The following is a 19,821-nucleotide window of genomic DNA, read 5'->3' as shown; positions in this document are numbered from 1 at the left end:
TCTACCAACCGGGAAAATGGGGAATTGTCAGCGATCTTGAATAGTCTAGAAATATTCGGGGAATTTATGCTTCTATAGGAAAATTTTGCGCAAGCCAAACCAGGCACTGCAATTTCTTAGGAGACTGCTCATATTTTAACAAGATTGTTGCTATGAGGAACTTAGCTAACCTCTAACGTTCAAAAAAAAAAAAAAAGCATTTTCGCACATTCACAAGGGTCTGAAAATAAGTGAACCCACTGTTCATTTCAGCCAAAGCAGCCGCTGATGCTAATGCAGCGGCCTGGGCTGCATATTATGCACAATACTATGGGCAGCAGGGTGGCCAGCCTCCGCAGACACCCCAGCCTCCGCAAGGAGGCACTGCTCCAGCAATGCCGAATCAAGCAGCCCCCCAGCAGCAGCCGCAGCAGCAGCCTCCACAGGCAGGGGCACCTGCAGGTTTGTCCTTTTCTTTTTTGTTCATGCACATACATACCTGCCAACTCTCGCAATTTATTTGGGACACTCCCAGATTCTGACTGATTCTCCAGATCCAGGGTGCCTACCAACCGGAAACACCGGGAATTCTCAGGGATATTGAGTAGTCTGGAAAAACTCGGGGAAAATTAAGGGAATTTGCGCTTTTCTCAGGGAAAATTAGCTCTAAAGTTATTGAAGGGGAATGAAAGTCGCGGTAATGCTGGCCGGAGTAACAGACAACAATTGTAACGAATCGTCTTTGACGGTCTTTCGTCGGCTGGAGGAGTTACCAGTGTACAGTCAACTACTGACTATCTGGATGCCGGATAATTCGGACGGTTTCACGGCACCACCACGTACAGAACGTCTAAAATTTCGCAAGCAGGAACCCTTCGCCGTACGATTTTCCGACTTTTTGCCGTGACGGCAGGTCCGAAACAGCATTAATCAAAGCTACCACCGTTGCTGTTTTAATTAACTCGCCGTTTCGAACTGGTGCTCTCGCACGCAGATCAGCTGGAAGCTGTAGGCACCACTACGGCAACGTTAGGCCTAACTTCTTCGACGTTCGCTGTTAGGCTACCCTGGAGACCGAACTTCTTTATTGTTTAAGGGGGGGGGGGGACGCGAGGATCAGATCGCGAAAATCGCATAAAAGATGTATTTTTGGCAACGACGCGTTTCGGTATCTGCAATGCCTAATCTACATTGTATCGAAATGGTTTGACTGAAAACGCACTAAAGGGCCGTTTATAGTCCGACGTAACGCACGCGCGCGCGCACGCTACGTCACGTCGGCGAAAACGACACCTCTATAGTCAGCCGCACCGGCGCAGCTAACGCAACCGGCGGCTTCCAACGCGCCCCGACGGGCCCGGCGCCGATTTGGCTCCGGAGCCATTCGCGCGTCAAAGTCGGCGGAACTCTCGCACCACAATGCATTGCGCGCGAAGAAAAAGGCGCCAACACAACTCCGCTGACGGCTTTTGCGGACGGCGCGCGACTTGGCGAACGCTCTGCGCATGCTCCGAAGATAGCAGCGGACGGCGCGCGCGTTGAAGTATAGAGGGGATGGCATCTCGGCTGGCGCAGCGCAACCGACGTAGCGTGACTGACCGCGAACGACGCTCGCCTGCGCGCCCATAACGTCGGACTATAAACGGGCCTTAAAAGTATCAGTGCGTAGGGCGAGAAAGCAGCTTTAAATCGCGTAAAATCACCGCAGTTCGCGGAGCCCTAACTCGTCTTTCCCGCCACCGAACGCCGCCATGCCATCTTGGTATCGATCGAAAGCTCGAAGTTTCGCCATTCCGTTTCTGAATTCTTCGGTCGTCGCCATCTTGTAACAAACTCACAAACACAAAAGAAGCGCGGGTCTGCTAGAGGCGGTCACACGGGCCCTGCGATGAAAGCGGGCCTCCGATTGGTTGCCGTACTGAAAGGCGTCTCGCCATTGGTTGCTGCTGCAGCAGCGGGCAAGCTGGCAACCACAGCAGACCGCAGTTGTCTGCTTTGGAAACCACGCCGGCGTGTTTCTTCGTTTGACACTCGCAGAATTCGGATTTATGAAAGCTCCCAGGTCAGTGATGGATCGTCGCTCGATCAAAAAGATGTTTTAAATGAAGCATGCCTTTGGAAAACGGAAGCGCAAGCCTCCTATGGCGAGAAAAAGACGGCGGCCAGCGGGAGAAGCGGAGAACCAGACTGAACGCGGATAACGTGCCGCGTTATCTTGCACCGTGCGATTCCAGCAGCGAAGCCGCCATTCGCCCTGTGACATCGACACTGATAACCAAGCCACCAGAAGACGTGCCAACGGGGTTTTTCGCACCTGTACGTACGGCCGCGCGAGTCAGCAAACGAGATCGCGTTGTTGGCGGCGCCGCGGGTCGAAGGTCTCCATCGCCGGCAGAGACGGTGTGTGTTTCCGATGCACCATGCGACGGGGACACGGAGCCTGCGAGTGAGCCCCAACCGTCGACGCGCTACATACTGTAGTATGGTGACTCAAGGCTCACCAGATGAATCGTCGCACGATTCAGACGCGCCTCGAGCCGCGTTTTGTGTCAGCGGTGACTGCAGAAGCGCAAGCATGCAGCGTTCGCGACTCCCTTCGTGCAGTGTCTGCGACTGAGCGGAAGCAGCAATGCCAAGAACAAATTTCGACCCCTTGTGACTGTGATTTCATTATTATGCCTGTTTCCGCGATGAACTCTTTGATCGCTAATACTCCGTGCCCAAGATGCCAACAGTGTTCTGTGGGTGTGCACTGCGATACCAGGCTCAATCTAGCAGTGAAAATGGTGGTCATGCACTACTCCAGACGGCGCAAGAAAAGGATAAAGAACGCCTGAAGAAGGCATCTAGAGCCCACCAAACAAAGAGGCAAAGGTGTAAGATGATGTCTGACAGCAATGATTCAAAATATTGCAGCCCTGGTGCTTCGTGATAAATTTGCAGTGCTTATAAAACTTAGCAGCCAGTTTCCTCAATTGCACTTTTTTTGTCGCTCACCTCGCTCGTGGAAAGCGTAGCACAACAATGGCTGGACCGATTTTGGTCCAGCTTGTTTTGCTGTGATCCACAAGCTGTACTGTACTTAAAGACAGTCTTGAAATGTTTTTTATCTTTGCATTATTTAATTATTTCACAATTACTACATGGCTCCATGCAGTGAAGCACAGTCATGTGCATGTTATTTTGAGCAAAAAATTATTAGCGCACTAAAAAAACAATCGAACACTGTCTTGATGTAGATTAGACATCTGGGCAAACATGCAAAGTATTCCCAGCTCCCTATCATGTTTCGTTACTGTGCCTGGCTTTCCACAAACAAGGAACTTATAAATTCTTATAAAACAAAAACTAATTAAGATATCCTAATGAATTTTAGATTTGTCTCTTTATTGCAATGTGCAGTGTGTGTGCCAAATTTCAACCCTTTCTGTCAAGAAACAAGAGTTAATTCTGATCCCCTCCTCCCCCCTTAAGATATCCGGATGAAACTTTCAGGGTACGTTCACACCACCGAACTATGATATGAGGAACTGCAAAGTTTCATGAAGATGTGTTTATTGGTTCCAGAGTTGTTGTCGTCTAACTACCGTAAAAACCGGACTGGAATATAGGTCGATCCCACGACTAACGAATTCTAAAAATGAAAAAAAAAAAAACTTTTTCAGTAGCAAAATTACCAAAAAACGTGACACCCCTGCCTACAAACAAATGCGACTCAGAGGGTTGCACAATGGTGACAGTATTTATTTAAGGGGGGAGGAGGGGATCAGAATTAACTTTTTGTTTCTTGACAGAAAGGGCTGAAATTTGGCACACACACTGCAATAAAAAAACAAATATAAAATTTCATTAGGATATCTGAATTAGTTTTTGTTTTATAAGAATTTATAACAGGGTGTCTACCAACCGGGAAAACCTTGAATTCTCAGGGATTTTGAGTAGTCTGGAAAAAGTCAGGGAAAACTCAGGGAATTTGGGCCTCTATCAGAGAAAATTAGCGGCAATTTTATTGGAAGGGTCGAAAGTCGCGGTAATGCTGGCTCGAGCAACAGACAGGAATCGCACTGAATCGTCTTTGACGCCCTGTCGTCGGCTGGATGAGTTGCCAGTGTGCAGTCAACGACCAATTTTCCGGATTCCTGATAATTTGGACGGCTTCGCGGCACCGCCACGTACCCCAGAGAGTCAACGTATGTGAAATTTCGGATGCAAGAACCCTTCGCCGTTCGATTTTCCGAACGTTTTGCCGTGACCGCAGGTCCGAAACGGCAATAATCAAAGGCACCACCGCTGCCGTTTTGATTACTTCGCCACCTCGAAGCGGCACTCTCGCACGCAGATCCGCTGGCAGCCGTTGCCACCACTGCGGCAACGCTAGGCCTAGCTGCTTCGACGTTCGCTATGAAGCTTCTTACCGTTAAGTGCCGAGTTTTTTATTGAAAGAATTAGCTGCTGTCAGCAATGGTACGGACTCCGCTTTTGTGGTCCTCGCGATTGGCTTAGAAACTTAGAAAACACGGTGCGTTGCATAATGCCGGGTCCCGAAAGTCAGCTTCGCCTCTGTACAGAAATGTTACATGGTGAAGCATACGCAAAAGTATTGCAGTGAAGCATAACAAGTGTGGTAAGGGGCCATTGCCACGGAAAACAGTATGTATTCCTTAATTATACACGCGTGCACACGGTATTTCCTGTCGCAGTACGAGCGCCGATATGCCTAATATGTGTACCGACAGTTCTTCAAAGTGCTTTCGAACGTACCTGTGGCGGTTTGAGCCCCTAAGGGCAGTAAATGACACGCATTTATTTTTTTCCAACTGGCCGATTTTTCGAACGTTTTCGCGACCCCTAGGGAGTTCTAAAAATCGGTTGTGGACTGTGCAACTGACCAAGATGCTTCATATGATCACTGGGGCGAACGAGTGGCAGAAGGAGGACAAGAACAGAAATGATGTACGCATTGAGGAATAAACAGGAAAGGAAGCATGCTGCCGCCGTTTTGAAGGAGCTTGAGCTCAAATTACTATTTACTAAGGTAATCGCAAATAGAATCAGGAATACCTTAGACTTCTGTCAACCAAAGGACCAGGCAGGATTCCGTAAAGGCTACTCAACAATAGACCATATTCACATTATCAATCAGGTGATAGAGAAATGTGCGGAATATAACCAACCCTTATATATAGCGTTCATTGATTACGAAAAAGCATTTGATTCAGTCGAAACCGCAGCAGTCATGAAGGCACTACGGAATCAGGGTGTAGATGAGCCATATGTAAATATACTGGAAGATATCTATAGCGGTTCCACAGCCACCGTAATCCTCCACAAAGAAAGCAACAAAATCCCAATAAAGAAAGGCGTCAGACAGGGAGATACGATCTCTCCAATGCTATTCACAGCATGTTTACAGGAGGTATTCAGAGACCTGGAGTGGGAAGAATTGGGGATAAAAGTTTATGAAGAATACCTTAGCAACTTGCGATTCGCTGATGATATTGCCTTGCTTAGTAACTCAGGAGACCAATTGAAATGCATGCTCACTGACCTGGAGAGGCAAAGCAGAAGGGTGGGTCTGAAAATTAATCTACAGAAAACTAAAGTAATGTTTAACAGTCTCGGAAGAGAACAGCAGTTTACGATAGGTAGCGAGGCACTGGAAGTGGTAAGGGAATACATCTACTTAGGGCAGGTAATGACCACGGATCCGGATCATGAGACTGAAATAACCAGAAGAATAAGAATGGGCTGGGGTGCATTTGGCAGGCATTCTCAAATCATGAACAGCAGGTTGCCACTATCCCTCAAGAGGAAAGTGTATAACAGCTGTGTCTTACCAGTACTCACCTACGGGGCAGAAACCTGGAGGCTTACGAAAAGGGTTGTGCTGAAATTGAGGATGACGCAACGAGCTATGGAAAGAGGTATTATAGGTGTAACATTAAGGGATAAGAAAAGATCAGATTGGGTGAGGGAACAAACGCGGGTAAATGACATCTTAGTTGAAATCAAGAAAAAGAAATGGGCATGGGCCGGACATGTAATGAGGAGGGAAGATAACCGATGGTCATTAAGGGTTACGGACTGGATTCCAAGGGAAGGGAAGCGTAGTAGGGGGCAGCAGAAAGTTAGGTAGGCGGATGACATTAAGACGTTTGCAGGGACAACATGGCCACAAGTACATGACCGGGGTAGTTGGAGAAGTATGGGAGAGGCCTTTGCCCTGCAGTGGGCGTAACTAGGCTGATGATGATGATGAGCTCAAAAAACAGAGCTTTGGCTGATGCCGAGATGCAGGTGTCCCGCATCCAAACCAAAATAAACTCTTTAAAGCAGTGAAACACAACACTCAGGCGTCATGCGCGGGCTGAGAGTATGTCAGGACAGTTGAGGTTGACTTATGAGCGGTTGAGAGAGAATCTCAATTGTGACAGAGTTCGGGCCTCATAGCACTAAGCTTGCTATCAGTTGATAGAAATAGCTCATATTCTAATATATTTGCTTCTATGTGCGTCTCCTTTTTATTCGTATTTGTGAATGTCCGACTTATTCGCAATTTTTTTGGAGGACACTTTATTTGCTGTGAATTTTACTAGCCCCTGCTTTCTATTATCTTTTTGAATAACATATACACTACTCCTTAGTATTCAAATTGGATTAAGTCGCTTTTTAATTTTTTTCATGTGCTTACTCGAGAGTGACATCATCAGGCGATATGGTTTCAGCCCGTCTTGACATAAAACGTAGTTCTGCATCCCTCAGGGAAATGGACAAAGGCACTCAGGGAAAACCTGGAAAACTCAGGGAAATTGGAAATGTCAACTTGGTAGACACCCTGTATAAGTTCCTTGCTTGTGGAAAGCCTGGCACAGTAACAAAACATGATAGGGAGCTGGGAATACTTTGCATGTTTGCACAGATGTCTAATCTACATCAAGACAGTGTTCGATTTTTTTTTAAAGCGCTAATAATTTTTTGCTCAACATAACATTGCACATGAATGTGCTTCACTGCATGGAGCCATGTAGTAATTGTGAAATAACTAAATAATGGAAAAATAAAGAAACATTTCAAGACTGTCTAAGTACAGCACAGCTTGTGGATCACAGCAAAACAAACTGGGCCAAAATCGGTCCAGCCATTGTTCTGCTACGCTTTCCATGAGTGAGGTGATTGACAAAAAAAGAGCAATTTAGAAAACTGGCTGCAAAGTTTTAACAGCACTGCAAATTTATTCAAAAGCACCAGGGCTGTAATATTTTGAATCATTGCTGTCAGGCATCTTCTTACACCTTTGCCTCATTGGTGGGCTTTGGATGCCTTCTTCAGGCGTTCTTTATCCTTTTCTTGTGCCGTCTGGAGTAGTGCATGACCACCATTTTCACTGCCAGACCGAGCCTGGTATCGCAGTGTACACCCACAGAACGCTGTTGGCATCTTGGGCACAGAGTTTTAGCGATCAAAGAGTTCATCGCGGAAACAGGCATAATAATGAACTCGCAGTCACAAGGGGCCGAAATTTGTTCTTGGCATTGCTGCTTCTGCAGACACCGCTGACACAAAACGCGGCTCGAGGTGCGTCTGAATCGTGCGACGATTTGTCTGGTCAGCCTCGAGTCGCCCGCCATACAGTATGTAGCTCGTCGACGGTTGGGGCTCACTCGCAGGCTGCGTGTCCCTGTCGCACGATGCATATGATGCATCGGAAACGCACACCGCCTCTGCCGGCGATGGAGACCTTCGACCCGCGTCGCCTCCAACAACGCGATCTCGGTTGCTGACTCACGCGGCCGTACGCACAGGTGCGAGAGCCTCCGTTGGCACGTCTTCCGGTGGCTTGGTTATCAGTGTCGATGTCACAGGGCGATTGTCGGCTTCGCTACTGGAATCGCACGGTGCAAGATAACGCGGCACGTTATCTGCGTGTTCAGTCGGGTTCTCCGCTTCTCCCGCTGGCCGCCGTCTTTTTCTCGCCGTAGGAGGCTTGCGCTTGCGTTTTCCGAAGGCATGCTTCATTTAAAAGTTCTTTTCGAACATGCGACGATCCATCACTGACCTGGGAGCTTTCATAAATCCGAATTCTGCGAGTGTCAAACGAAGAAACACGCCGGCGTGGTTTTCAGAGCAGACAACTGCGGTCCGCTGTGGTTGCCAGCTTGCCCGCTGCTGCAGCAGCAACCAATGGCGAGACGCCTTTCAGTACGGCAACCAATCGGAGGCCCGCTTTCATCGCAGGGCCCGTGTGGCCGCCTCTAGCTGCTCTAGCAGACCCGCGCTTCTTTTGTGTTTGTGTGTTTGTTACAAGATGGCGACGACCGAAGAATTCAGAAAGGGAATGGCGAAACTTAGAGCTTTCGAACGATACCAAGATGGCGGCGTTCGGTGGCGGGAAAGACGAGTTAGGGCTCCGCGAACTGCGGTGATTTTACGCGATTTAAAGCTGTTTTCTCGCCCTATGCACTCGTAAATTAATTTTTTTCGGGCACTTTTAGTGCGTTTTCAGTCAAACCATTTTGATACAATGTAGATTAGGCATTGCAGGTACCGAAACGCGTCGTTGCCAAAAATTGATCTGTTTTGCGATTTTCGCGATCTGATCCCCGCGTCCCCCCTTAAATGCTGCTTGCATGTGCACCTGGCCAAGTTTTTAGCGGTATCACGCGACCATCGACCCGCGTGCTTGTCAACACCGTATTAACGGCGCTGAGCAGCAAAACAAACGAGATCCGCGCATGTGTACACATGCCCTTATTTTCGCTATTTCGCCGCTCCGTGCCGTGATTAAAAAAGGTGCTGGCAAACACGTGGGTCGACGGTCGCGCAATACTGTTAAAAATTCATCGGGTGTACAGTACACAGAAGGGCACGAAGTCCGCAAGCGTTACTCCGAATCATAGCAACACGTTTGAACAGAGTCTGATGACGAGTGCTTCTCGCTGTCCAGTCCATAGGTGCGTGCGATGTCTACCGCTTTCAGGCGAATGCACTCGACAACAGGCAGCGATCTTACACGCAGCTCTTGGACAGACTCCGCAACCTTGCCTTCCAGTTCTGCAGTCCGCTGCGATCCGGCCACGAAATGTTTTCTTTTGGTTGCTGCAAGTTGTAATACGTTGCTTTTGCCTCCGCCACTACCGAATGCTATTTTTGGATACTCCAAGTTCGCGCTGTGCCGCCAGGTTGCCGTGGGCTTCCGCGTACTCAATTGCCTTTTTCTTAAAGGTGACGGTGAATTGACGTCGGCTTCTGCTCATTTTGAAACAAAATGAAAATGCAGCCTTTAATTAATATAACTTTGCGACAGTGGAAACGAAAAATGCCGGTACCACATTTGTCGCCACGCCATAGAATAAAGAACCAGCGCCGCGCTGCTGATGATGGCGAAGGCGACTGTTTACTTCATCCGCCCATTGTTGCAAGACTTCCGTAGTTTTCCCGCCAATGTCCGGTATATAAGTTGAGGGTCGACTTTTCGCGATGGTTTTTTGAAAAAAAGTTAGACCTATATTCCGGTTTTTACGGTAGGTGGTTGATGTATATATACCTGAGAAAGAGCCTGGAGAAATGCCAGGACATCATAGGAAGCTGAAATTCTCTGTGATGATCCCTTGGTAGATGTCCCAGGGGGCTAAAGAGCCCTTTTCTTTCATTTCCCCTCCAAAAATTTTAAGTCAACTTTGAATTTGATGTAGCCAGTAATGACCACATTCATTAAAAATAATTGCTTATTATAATTTACCTGCACCAGCTTTCAAGAAGCCTGTTACCCCCTGCAAAGTCATTCAGGAACAGAAAAAAAAAAACTGCGCACAAATTTGAAAAGCGGTTCTTGAGTTATACCCTATTTACACTATTGTAAGTCGACCCCCCCCCCCATATAGCATGACAGGGAAAAAAAAAGCATACCCGAGGGCGCATTCGATAACGAAAATTTATTAGTAGATGACATGGTCACTGGACTACTCGTCTTCACTAGTGCTGTCATCGTTGCTGCAGTCCCGCAGCGCGTCGTGGTCCAGCGAAATTTCACATTTGGCAAACGACCGCACCACGACATGTTGTGGAACAGCAGCCCACGCCGAGTGCACCCAACCACATGCAGCCATCAGGGAGGCTCTTTTTACAGGTCCGGTTGGCGTAATTTCGCGGTATTCTGCCGCCAGCCACTCGTACTCGCGACGGAGCAGGGCCCTAAAAGGCGAAGGTCCTGGCTTGTTACATGACCATCTCGCGCTTCACTGACTGGGACCGAGCACGCATTTCAGCGACGTACTCCGCAAGCTTAGCCTACAGCTCCGGAAAGCGTCCAGGCTTCGGCATGTGGGAAATTTCACCTTTGCCGTCAGAGGTGAAAATTTCGCTTCGCTGCAGTCACCAATCAAACAGAAATTGCGGCCCGCTGCGCAGTGATTTGTTTCTTCCGTGTAAAGGTTGGCAGCCCTCTTGAACGCTGCTGTGAACTTGTACCGAACGATTAGTGGGCCTGGAGCATTAATGACAACTGGGGAAGCATAGGAGTAGCACGTAGCCGGCAGTCAAGTGGAACGCGTCAAACCAATGCCTTTCGTCAAGAAAGCTTAGCGCAACAGGTCAAAGAGAAACCCGCGAGCGATGCCTGCTCTTCCATCAACTACCGATGCTCCCCGCAAGCGCCGCCGTTCTGAGGGTGCCACCGCAAATAGGAACAGCGGCGCTTCGATTGACTATCGACTCCCCTCCTCCGCCTTGAGTGTTGCGTGCACTGTGAAACTCTCAAAAATGTTGAAAAAAAGCGAAGAAACATGCGGGATAGCGAAAAGATAGGGGTAGGGCCATAGAGCAAACATAAAATCGTAACTACGTTGTAGCTCCCGTTGGTCTCGCATTTTTGGTGGCGCCATGTTTTGGTTTCGATTGTAAGTCGACCCCCCAACTTCAAACATTCAAATTAAAAAAGGGGGGGTTGACTTACAATTGAGTAAATACGGTAGCCTTCTCCAGCACCACTACTAGCGAAAAAATTCATTCCAAGAAAAGGGGCCTTAAAGTTGAACACGTGTTTTTTTATTAGAAAGCTCCTGCGGGGCTTCTAATTGGCTCTTGCAGCTCCAGGCACACTCAATGTGTCAGATTTTCGACTGGCGACAGCCGACAACACAGTTCCGTCGCTGAAAAGCGTCTATGCAGTCGGCACTCGCTGCGGAAGATCGGAAGTTCGATGCTCGTACAGGATGCATATCGCGCTTCCGCGCACCGAACATGTGCACTGTCTTGGGCTTTGTTGCCAGCATCGTGTGCAGCAAAGAACTAGCGAAAAAAGAAGAAAAAAAGCTGAGAAAATAATCTGAAAGATAGCGTAAGGCGGTGAGCAGCTCGCAAGCAGGCGTCTGTTGAGGCGGATGGAGCAAGGGGCAACGACGACGTGAGCGCGGAGGGCGTGGCACGAAAGGGAGCAGCCGCTGCCCATGCAGCAGCCAATGGCAGGCGCGCGATTTGAACGCGCTGTTCCCGCCAATCAGCGCTCCGCATCGCATCGCGGGAAAATGCCAATAGCGCCTCAACCGCGCCGACGACGCCATTTTGCAAGGCGGCAAAACAGAGACAAAGAATTCGCGGTCAAAACGACACCAAAATCGCGCGGGCAGGCCGCATGTGCCGGGAATGGAGCGCGCGCGAAGTTTGACTTATTTCGGCATTTGCGCTCGTTTTGTGGGCCACAGTGGCCTCAAAAGTAGCATTTTTTTGTACATATATGTCATGAACTTGTTGCTGGAAGACGGCTAGATAGTGATGCAATTCATATTGCCATATCGTTAGGCCATTCAAAGTTACAGTGAACTGAAAGTTTAAATTCGTTTTTCTCAGCTTCATTTTTTTGGGCACCGCACACCGCCTTAGGGGCATCTTCATATGTTTCTAAGTACCAGCAAAATGTTTGTGTCAAATGGATCTAGCCTGTAATGCTGTTTATTTCTAAAGCTGCCGGCTAAATTTTAATTGCTGCTAAATACATACGAAAATTAGCAAAAATATTGCAATTATGTTTACTTTTTTTTCTCTTATAAGTGCAGTAAGAACAATAAAAATAGCATCATCGGCTAGAGCTACTCTCTGGCGTTCTGGCCGTGTACTTTGTTTTTGCTTTTAACAAAGCTAAGTTTTTGAAAAGTCCCGTAAGAAATTGACTGAAGTTCTGTATTAAGAACTTTGCATCATGTGTTCTAATGCAGGTATACAAAATATGACATATTTGCAATCAGCAGAAAAAACTAAATATCATCCAGGGGTGCGATCGGAGATGGTTGTTCGGCGCGTTCGTTCGGTTACCGGCGCGCGCGATTGGCCTACTCCGCGCCGACGTCGCCAGCCGCGGGGCGCCGCCCCGTTTTTGGTGACGTCAAAATGACGACACGCTCCTGTCAATCATCCGCCCACCGAGCATTTCGTCCGAACGCGACGGGAGTTGAGAAGTTTGGAGCGATCATACGGCTTCGCATGGCGCGTCTGGTGGATTGGATTGGATCCAACAGGCGGCCTTTGCGGCTGCAGAATGGCACGTTTGCGAAACGCGTTTGAAGAAATGACAGAAAGTGAATTCCGGCGTCGTTTTTCTTTCTCGAAACAAATAATTCGTTGGTTGCACAGAGAAATCGACAACATCATCGGTGCCAGCGAGCCACTGGGATGTTGTCGCTGCCTCTTGAAAAGTGCGCCACTCTTCCCGTCGTTTTTTTTTTCTTTTTCCTTCTCGCTGTGCGCGACACCACCTAGGGACGACGGAAAGAACCTTGTAGTTATAAATTGCAGTAGTCACACGTACTACTATTTGAAAACGTGTTTGGGCTTGAGAAGAAAAATACATTTTTTTTAGATAAAGATTTAATTCATTTGGAAGACGAGAAACATTTGGTTTTGTAGTATACTGCTTGCAAGCAGACGACAAACGACGGAAGTAAACTTCCGGGGAGGTCACCGCTTCCTGATTGGCTGCTCTCTCCGCCCCGCTGTCACAAATTTTGCATACTGCAACTTTGTGACGTTGCAGCAACTGAACAGAACGCGCAGCGAACAAAATATCTCCGATCGCGCCCCAGTTCCCACTAAAATTAACAAAATTGGTTTTGGAACCCACATATCCCCTTAAGTAGATTTTTTTTGCATTGAGTCTATGGAAAACCAATCAAATGTTCCCATGTTCGTGCTATGCGAGAATTTTGACTTAACCTAGTTCGTCTTAACGAGAGTTCACTGTGCTGCTATAAGTCAGTTCAACTCTAGTAGCCATGGTTAGGCAATGGTGTTTCTTGATAGCGAGATGATAAAAGCTATTACATTTCCTTGGAAGTGAAATGCCTGTTTTGGGCCTGCGCTGTTGTAATAGTCTTGCTTTCAGTGCTTGCTGACTTGTGGCTGGTGCTTTCTGTTTGGTGAGCAGGTGCACAACCTGACTACAGCCAAGCCTGGATTGAGTACTACCGGTCCTTAGGGATGTTTCGAGAAGCAGAGATGATTGAGCAGCAGACTCGGGGTAATCAAAGCCAGCAGGTGAGGGTGATGGCTCTAGTGGTGATGCTGTTTGCTGCTGTTGCCTTGGCTGCATTGGCAGCTCCCATATCGTCTGCGGCCCCTAGTTTGATGACATGCATTATTCGGATGTGTTGCACCTTTATTCAGCCATACTTATAAAATGGTTTGGTGAGAGTGCACCTATAATGCATGGGCTTCGGTGTAATTTTGTTATGCATGCTGTCACATGCTAGTGTGGCTCACGGACGCTGCTGCTTTTCTTGTCATTCTTGTGGCCTCCTCTGCCCTGAATTTAAGACTCTGCATATCTGTCCTTTGTTTTCCCCCTCTCTAGAAGACTACTGAACCGTTGAATAAGGCAAGTATTTCTTTCTGCTGCATGCAATTTTGTGTGATGTAGGAAACGAGGGTAACATTCCGTTAAAAGTAATTTGATTGCCAAACCGATAATATATTACGAGTCCAGCAGTTGCAAAGCACTGCTGCAAACCAAGCTTGACAACATATGGTTTGCGGAAACATTGAACTTAAAGGGCCCATGCAACACTGCACTTGCCCTCTATTGACACTGTAATGTCTGAAGGTGACTTGTATACCTGTAGTTTAAGCAGGGAGCATACAGTTGTGTGTGATCAACCGCTCTCTTCTGCAAAGCGGCTGCAGTTTCGACCCTCGTTTTGTGTGTACTAGCGGGCAGGAATATGATTAGCTGCCACCACACCACTGAAATTGCTGTGCACCCTGTGCTGTCTTCACGCAATAACTGCATAGTGTACTATAAAAATACGATCTGCTGCCGGTCTCATATTAAGTTGTTGGCTTTCCTTGAAGTGCTTCCTCTTGTGTGCATGTGTATGTAGCATGTTTACACAGGGCTCCTGTGTTCTCTGCCCAGTGCTGCCTCTGCATGCGCTGATGAACAGTACATGGTTCTCTCTCGCACTGGTAAACATGCATTATGGGCACCCCTTGTTCTGATGCTTTGCTGCTAGTGTGCAGGAGGGCTTCGCTACGGCAATCTATGCTTCACCGACTGCTTGCACGGGTTATTGCGGGGAGCTGTCTTCATGCCCATGCTGCCTGAAACGTATGCAGCCATCACGTGTATTTTTTTTTGGCCTCAGTTTGCCTATAGACATGTAAGCCCTTGGATGTTCTGAGTCTTGTGCGTTTTTCTTTACGATGTAGACCATTTTTGACCTGCTTTTGTATTGCATCACTACATCAAGTGAAAAATACTTTGAGTACCTCTTTAGTATAACAGTATAAACAGCTTACAATTTGTAAATTGCAATATGTGCCATACCGAGTTACTTATTCATTCTGCATCTCAGTTTATAGTGCATGTTCATTGCTTTAAGGGGGGAAGCGGGGATCAGATCGCGATTTTCGCGAAAAAAATCGATTTTTGAAAAGTACGCTTTTTAGAATCTACAGCATCATTTCTATCTTGTACTGAAATATTTCACCGAAAAACAAACTCTAAGCACTTAAAATAAATATATTTGTCGGTGCCGGCGTCCACAAATCCGCCCGAAATCGCGAAAAAGCCGCGAAGTTCAACGCGCGACTGCTCGGCTTTCCCGCCACGCAGCGCCGCCATTTTGGTATCGTTGGAAAGCCCGACTCTTTGACTCTTTGTCCCAGCCCTTCCCTTCCTTCCCTGCCAGCCAGCAAGCGCACAAAAAAAAGAAAAACAGGAGAGTGGCAGCACGGAGCAGCCAATGGCTGCCGCACCCCGATTGGCTCTGCGCCGCGGCTCGTTCTAAGGCGCCTCCTCATTGGTCGACGCCGCGCCATAATGACGGCCGAGGCAAGGAGCGTCTGCTTTTGTCCGCTGCTGGGAAGCCTTTCTGGACTTTCCTTCTCTTGTGTTTCGAGGACGTCGGCCACGTGCAATGGATCCGCGCACGTTCGAAAAGAAGTACCGGACGAAGCATGCCTACGGGAAGCGGAAACGCAAGCCCGTCACAGCAAGGAAGAAGCGGCGATTGTCAGCAGGTGGTTCGGCCGAGCCGAGCGTCCGTTCAGAATCGGCGGAGTACGCGCCCAACGTGCTGTGCGATCTCTCGCCCAACGTGCTGCAGGATCTTGCGCCGAGTCGAGCACCAGCCAGCGATAGTGAGACGAACCATGATCTTTTGCCGTCGAAGCGCGGGCGCAGTGTTACTTCACCGGTGACGATCGACATGCCAGCGAGTCTCGCCGTACGCGAGCGTCCCGTCGCAAGTTCGTCCAGCACAGATTACGGAGTGAGCTTGCAGCGGTCATCGCCGCCCGACTGCAGAGCATCGGAGACGCGCTTCCGCGGTGTGTCATTCAACGCCGAGATGTCTCCGCAGCCAACAACCGCCAGTGAAGGCAGTCCCATGCCATCGACGAGTTCCGGCGCGTCGACGGAGCTGCAACGCGGGCGCACGCTCGCTGCCGCGGATGCGCCGGCGGCCGACCTTGCCGCTTACCGCAGTGTTGACTGTTCTCCCAGTGAACGTCGCACTATTCAAGCTCACCTGGAAACACGATTTGTGTCCGCGGAAACTGCAGAACTGCAAGCGTCGAGAGTTCGCGAATCGCTTCGCGCGGTTTCAGCAACGGAGCGCAAGTTCGGGCTGACTGGCTCACAGGAAAATGCCATTCCCGCACCTCCAGAAGAGGAGTTTATGCTTGTTCAAGTTGCTGCTTTGAACTCGCTGATTGGTTCCCCGCTTTGCCCAACTTGTCAGCAGCCCGGCCTAGCAGTGCACCGCGAGACTGAACTGGGACTAGCTGTGAAGATGATACTTTCATGCATTTCCTGTGGTAGTACCCTACAGTCTGAGTGGTCCTCACAAAGGAAGAGCGGCTCTAGAGCTTTCGAGGTCAACATCAGAGCTATGCAAGCAATAAAGAGCATTGGGAAAGGACCAACTGCTCTTAATGACTTCTGGGCCACCATGAATGTCTCGCATCGTGGGTTACACCACAAAACATATGATGGGCACCTCAAAAAGACTTTCAAGCCTGCCGCAGCGGCAGCTGCACACATCTTCACAGATGCTGTAGAGGCAGTGAAAAAGGTGTACACTGAAATGGAGACAACATTTTCAAAGAACATTACAGTAGTGTATGATGGCACATGGTTGACACGCGGCCACAGCTCCCATACCGGCGTAGGCTGTATAATTGATTTCCATACAGGGCTTGTGTTGGACTGCATAGTTCTGTCCAACTTCTGCCTTGGGTGCAGCCGACAGCCAGCAGAAAGTGACCCCAACTATGCTGAATGGAAGCAGCAACACCAGTGCCAGAAAAACACTGATGTGAATTCTGGAAGAATGGAGGTTGAGGCTGCACTACAGCTCTTCAGGCGCTCCTTGAGCAGAAATGATCTACGTTACACAAACATAGTTTGTGACGGGGACAGCCGCATGTTTCGCACTCTATGTGATGAAGAAGTTTATGGTTTTGTGCAGCTATCTAAAGAGGACTGCATAAATCATGTTAAAAAACGAATGGGGGCTGCACTTCGCTCTTTGGTGGCCAAGGCAAAGAAAGGAGAGCCACTAGGTGGAAAGGGGGGCCTGACACAGCAGCTCATCAAAAAACTGACGAACTACTATGGCCTTGCTCTGCGGAACCACTCGGAAGTCGAGGAAATGCAAAGGGCAGTAATGGCAACGTACTACCACATCACATCAACAGATGATGAGCCCCATCATGAGCTGTGTCCCCCTGGCCCCCTTAGCTGGTGCAACCACCGGTCAGCTGAGGCAGAAGGGCAGCCAGCACCAGCTCACAAGTACAAGCTTTCAGCTAAAGTTGCTGAAGCACTCCTGCCTGTGTACCAGCGCCTCTCAGACCCCTCAGTTGCTGGCCCGGTGCAGAGGAGGCAAAACTCAAAACGCGGCTGAGAGTCTCCATTCAGTGATATGGTCACTAGTATCAAAAGACCAGCATGCCTCACTGTTTGCTGTGGAAACAGCAGTGCACGAGGCAATTTCTAAGTACAACTCGGGCAGTCTGAAAGCTTATTCAGACCTGTGCACAACATTGGGCCTGCGCCCTGGTGCCCTCTCTCTTCAGCGGGCTGTCGAGAAAGACTCCCAGCGAATGAAGAAGGCACACAAAGTCCATCTCCTGAAAGGACAGAGGGCTAAGAAGTCACCTGCTGCCAAGGACACCAAATTCTACAATGCAGGAGCATTCTAGACAGTGTGTGCCAGTATGGAACTTTGAGGCTTGTTTTCTCAAAAGTTTGTTTTGGGCTTATCACCTCGCTCGTGGAAAGCATAGCACGGCAATGGGAGCACGGATTTTAATCCTGTTTGTTTTGCTGCAATTGGTGAAGTGTGCCTTATGTCAAGACAGTCTCAGATTTACCATTTAGGCTCACCATTTTTTTATTACACAATAATTGGAGCATGATACATTCTAAACATAAAGAGAAGGTGCATACTATATCGTTTAGAAGAAGAGCAGAGAAATTTAAAAAGAAATTAAGAGAATCTTGACTTAGACTATACTTCTTAGTAACTATTAAAAACATTTACAGACCCATAACCCATTTTGCTGTCACGCTAGGCTTTCCACGAGCAAGCAACATGTGAGCAATATATAAATAATGATAAAATAAAAACTACTGAAGATATGATTGTGAAACTTTGCAGCTGTCTGTTTGATGCTATTTCGAACCTGTATGCCAAATTTCATCACTCTAAGATAAAAAATGAAAAAGTTAGTTCCGATCCCCTCATCCCCCCTTAAGTAATTCAGCTCCAGGACTGCAGTTATGCTCTGTGCCACAAGTGTCGTTAAAAAATTCTGTAGAAAAAGAAAAGAAAAACCCATTTAAAAAAACCACCTAGGATGAATTAACATCCTGATTTGTAATAAAAAAAAAATTGGCACTAAAGCACATCCAATGCATGTCACCATGCATAAAAATTAGGTCAGAGCAGCTACCAAATTGATTGCATTTATGACAACACGCTCAAGTAGCACTGATATTTTCAGCTTCCTGCCAGGAAAAAAAAAAAATTTCCTGTCCTTAGCATAGGCCCCATAGCAAATTTTGGTTATAAGCTGGAAGCTTTACGCGTCGTCTAGGGAGCGTTCTGCCGCTAAAATTTTTCAAATTGGCCCATTAGTACCCTCTGGCTTAGAGTGCGGTGGCTGCCAGGAGAAGGGCAAACAGCATCAGGTTTGAAATTTATATGCTCTGCGCATGTCTGCTCAAAATGGCCAGACCTGGTGAGGGGCCCATTAAATGCCAGACCCATGGCATGTGCATCGTTCCTAATAGATGTTGCGAGGCCCTTGCGATGTGACAGAAGCATTGCTGTATACTTTACCCTATGCACATATTTAGATAAGGGAGTGTGTTCAGTGATATTTTGTCTGCCTGTAGGGACAGACCGGTGCATTCCCTCCGGGTAGCAGTGGTCCTGGGGCCCCGCAGCAGCCAGGCCAAGGTGCTGGTGCAGCACCAGGCCAGCCAGGGGCGGCAGGTGCCCCTCCACCGGCGCAGGGCTACCCCTACTCAGGGCAGCAGGGGCCCCCTGCGGGGGCTCCCCCTGCTGGTCAGCCCTCGTACGGGGCTCCCCCTGGTGGAGCTGCAGCTGCCACAGCACAATACCCGGGTTACAGCTATCCAGGCTATGGGGGTGCTCCCCAGTAGTGGCCTTTCTGCTGGATGATTGGTGAGCTCCCCTTGTATACGTGCGCACGCATGTGCCGTAGTTATACTGCCATTTGCATTTAGTCTTGGCAGCTCTGTCAGGTTGCTATCAGTGTTGTGCTGTTTTCTTTATCTTTTTTTCTTTGCCTATACAGTAAAACCTTGTTAAACCGTACCCGCTTAACCAGTAGTTTCATTTTAAAAGTAGTGAAGTCAAATCCCTGGCTCGGTGGCCACTGAACATAATGTGTTTTCTATTCGCATAAACCGTACCAGCTTATTGCATACCCATCGGTTAAAACGTAGCGTTTCAACTTTTTGTCGCGCAAACACGGCGGTGCGTCGTCCCCATCGGGCGGGGGCGGCCCGGCAGAACAACAAGCCTCAGAGATCGGAACAACGGCCTCCAAGCGCCCTGTGCGTTTGCGTGTGAAGCCACATCAACGACGACCTGCCAGAGAGCGTTGTGGCGTCGTGCAAGCGAGGACTCGCGTCATTCCGAAGCTCGGATAAAAAAGACGCCGAGTGCTCAGCATAGTAGGAAAATTAGACATCGTCTGTGTTATCGAACGTGACACGAAGAAGTTGGCGCTGGCACGTTACAGGTATCTGCTGTTGACTACGGTCAGTGAGATTTAGAATCCGAAGAAGTTGCTCGGCGGCGCTGCTGCGACTGCGAA

The 19,821-nt window shown here is 48.5% G+C and overlaps 1 protein-coding gene and 1 pseudogene across 4 annotated transcripts in view; both read left to right on the top strand.

The window, feature by feature from the left end:
• Nucleotides 1-19,821, top strand: part of LOC139052227 (far upstream element-binding protein 1-like) — a 113,787-nt gene that overhangs the window by 88,071 nt on the left and 5,895 nt on the right. For 3 of the 4 annotated variants that reach the window (XM_070529325.1, XM_070529327.1, XM_070529324.1), the window contains 4 exons: nt 253-441; nt 13,394-13,503; nt 13,820-13,843; nt 18,872-19,163. In XM_070529325.1, the coding sequence (XP_070385426.1) occupies nt 253-441; nt 13,394-13,503; nt 13,820-13,843; nt 18,872-19,141 (593 nt within the window). In that variant the 3' untranslated portion in view covers nt 19,142-19,163. The remainder of the gene's footprint in view (nt 1-252; nt 442-13,393; nt 13,504-13,819; nt 13,844-18,871; nt 19,164-19,821) is intronic. The other variant, XM_070529326.1, reaches the window with a different exon arrangement.
• On the top strand, nt 15,319-18,598 carry LOC139052215 (uncharacterized; annotated as a pseudogene).

This window comes from Dermacentor albipictus, unplaced genomic scaffold (genome assembly GCF_038994185.2).
Source record: "Dermacentor albipictus isolate Rhodes 1998 colony unplaced genomic scaffold, USDA_Dalb.pri_finalv2 scaffold_20, whole genome shotgun sequence".
Taxonomy (NCBI): Eukaryota; Metazoa; Arthropoda; class Arachnida; order Ixodida; family Ixodidae; genus Dermacentor; species Dermacentor albipictus.
This window is presented reverse-complemented; position numbering and strand designations above follow the sequence as displayed.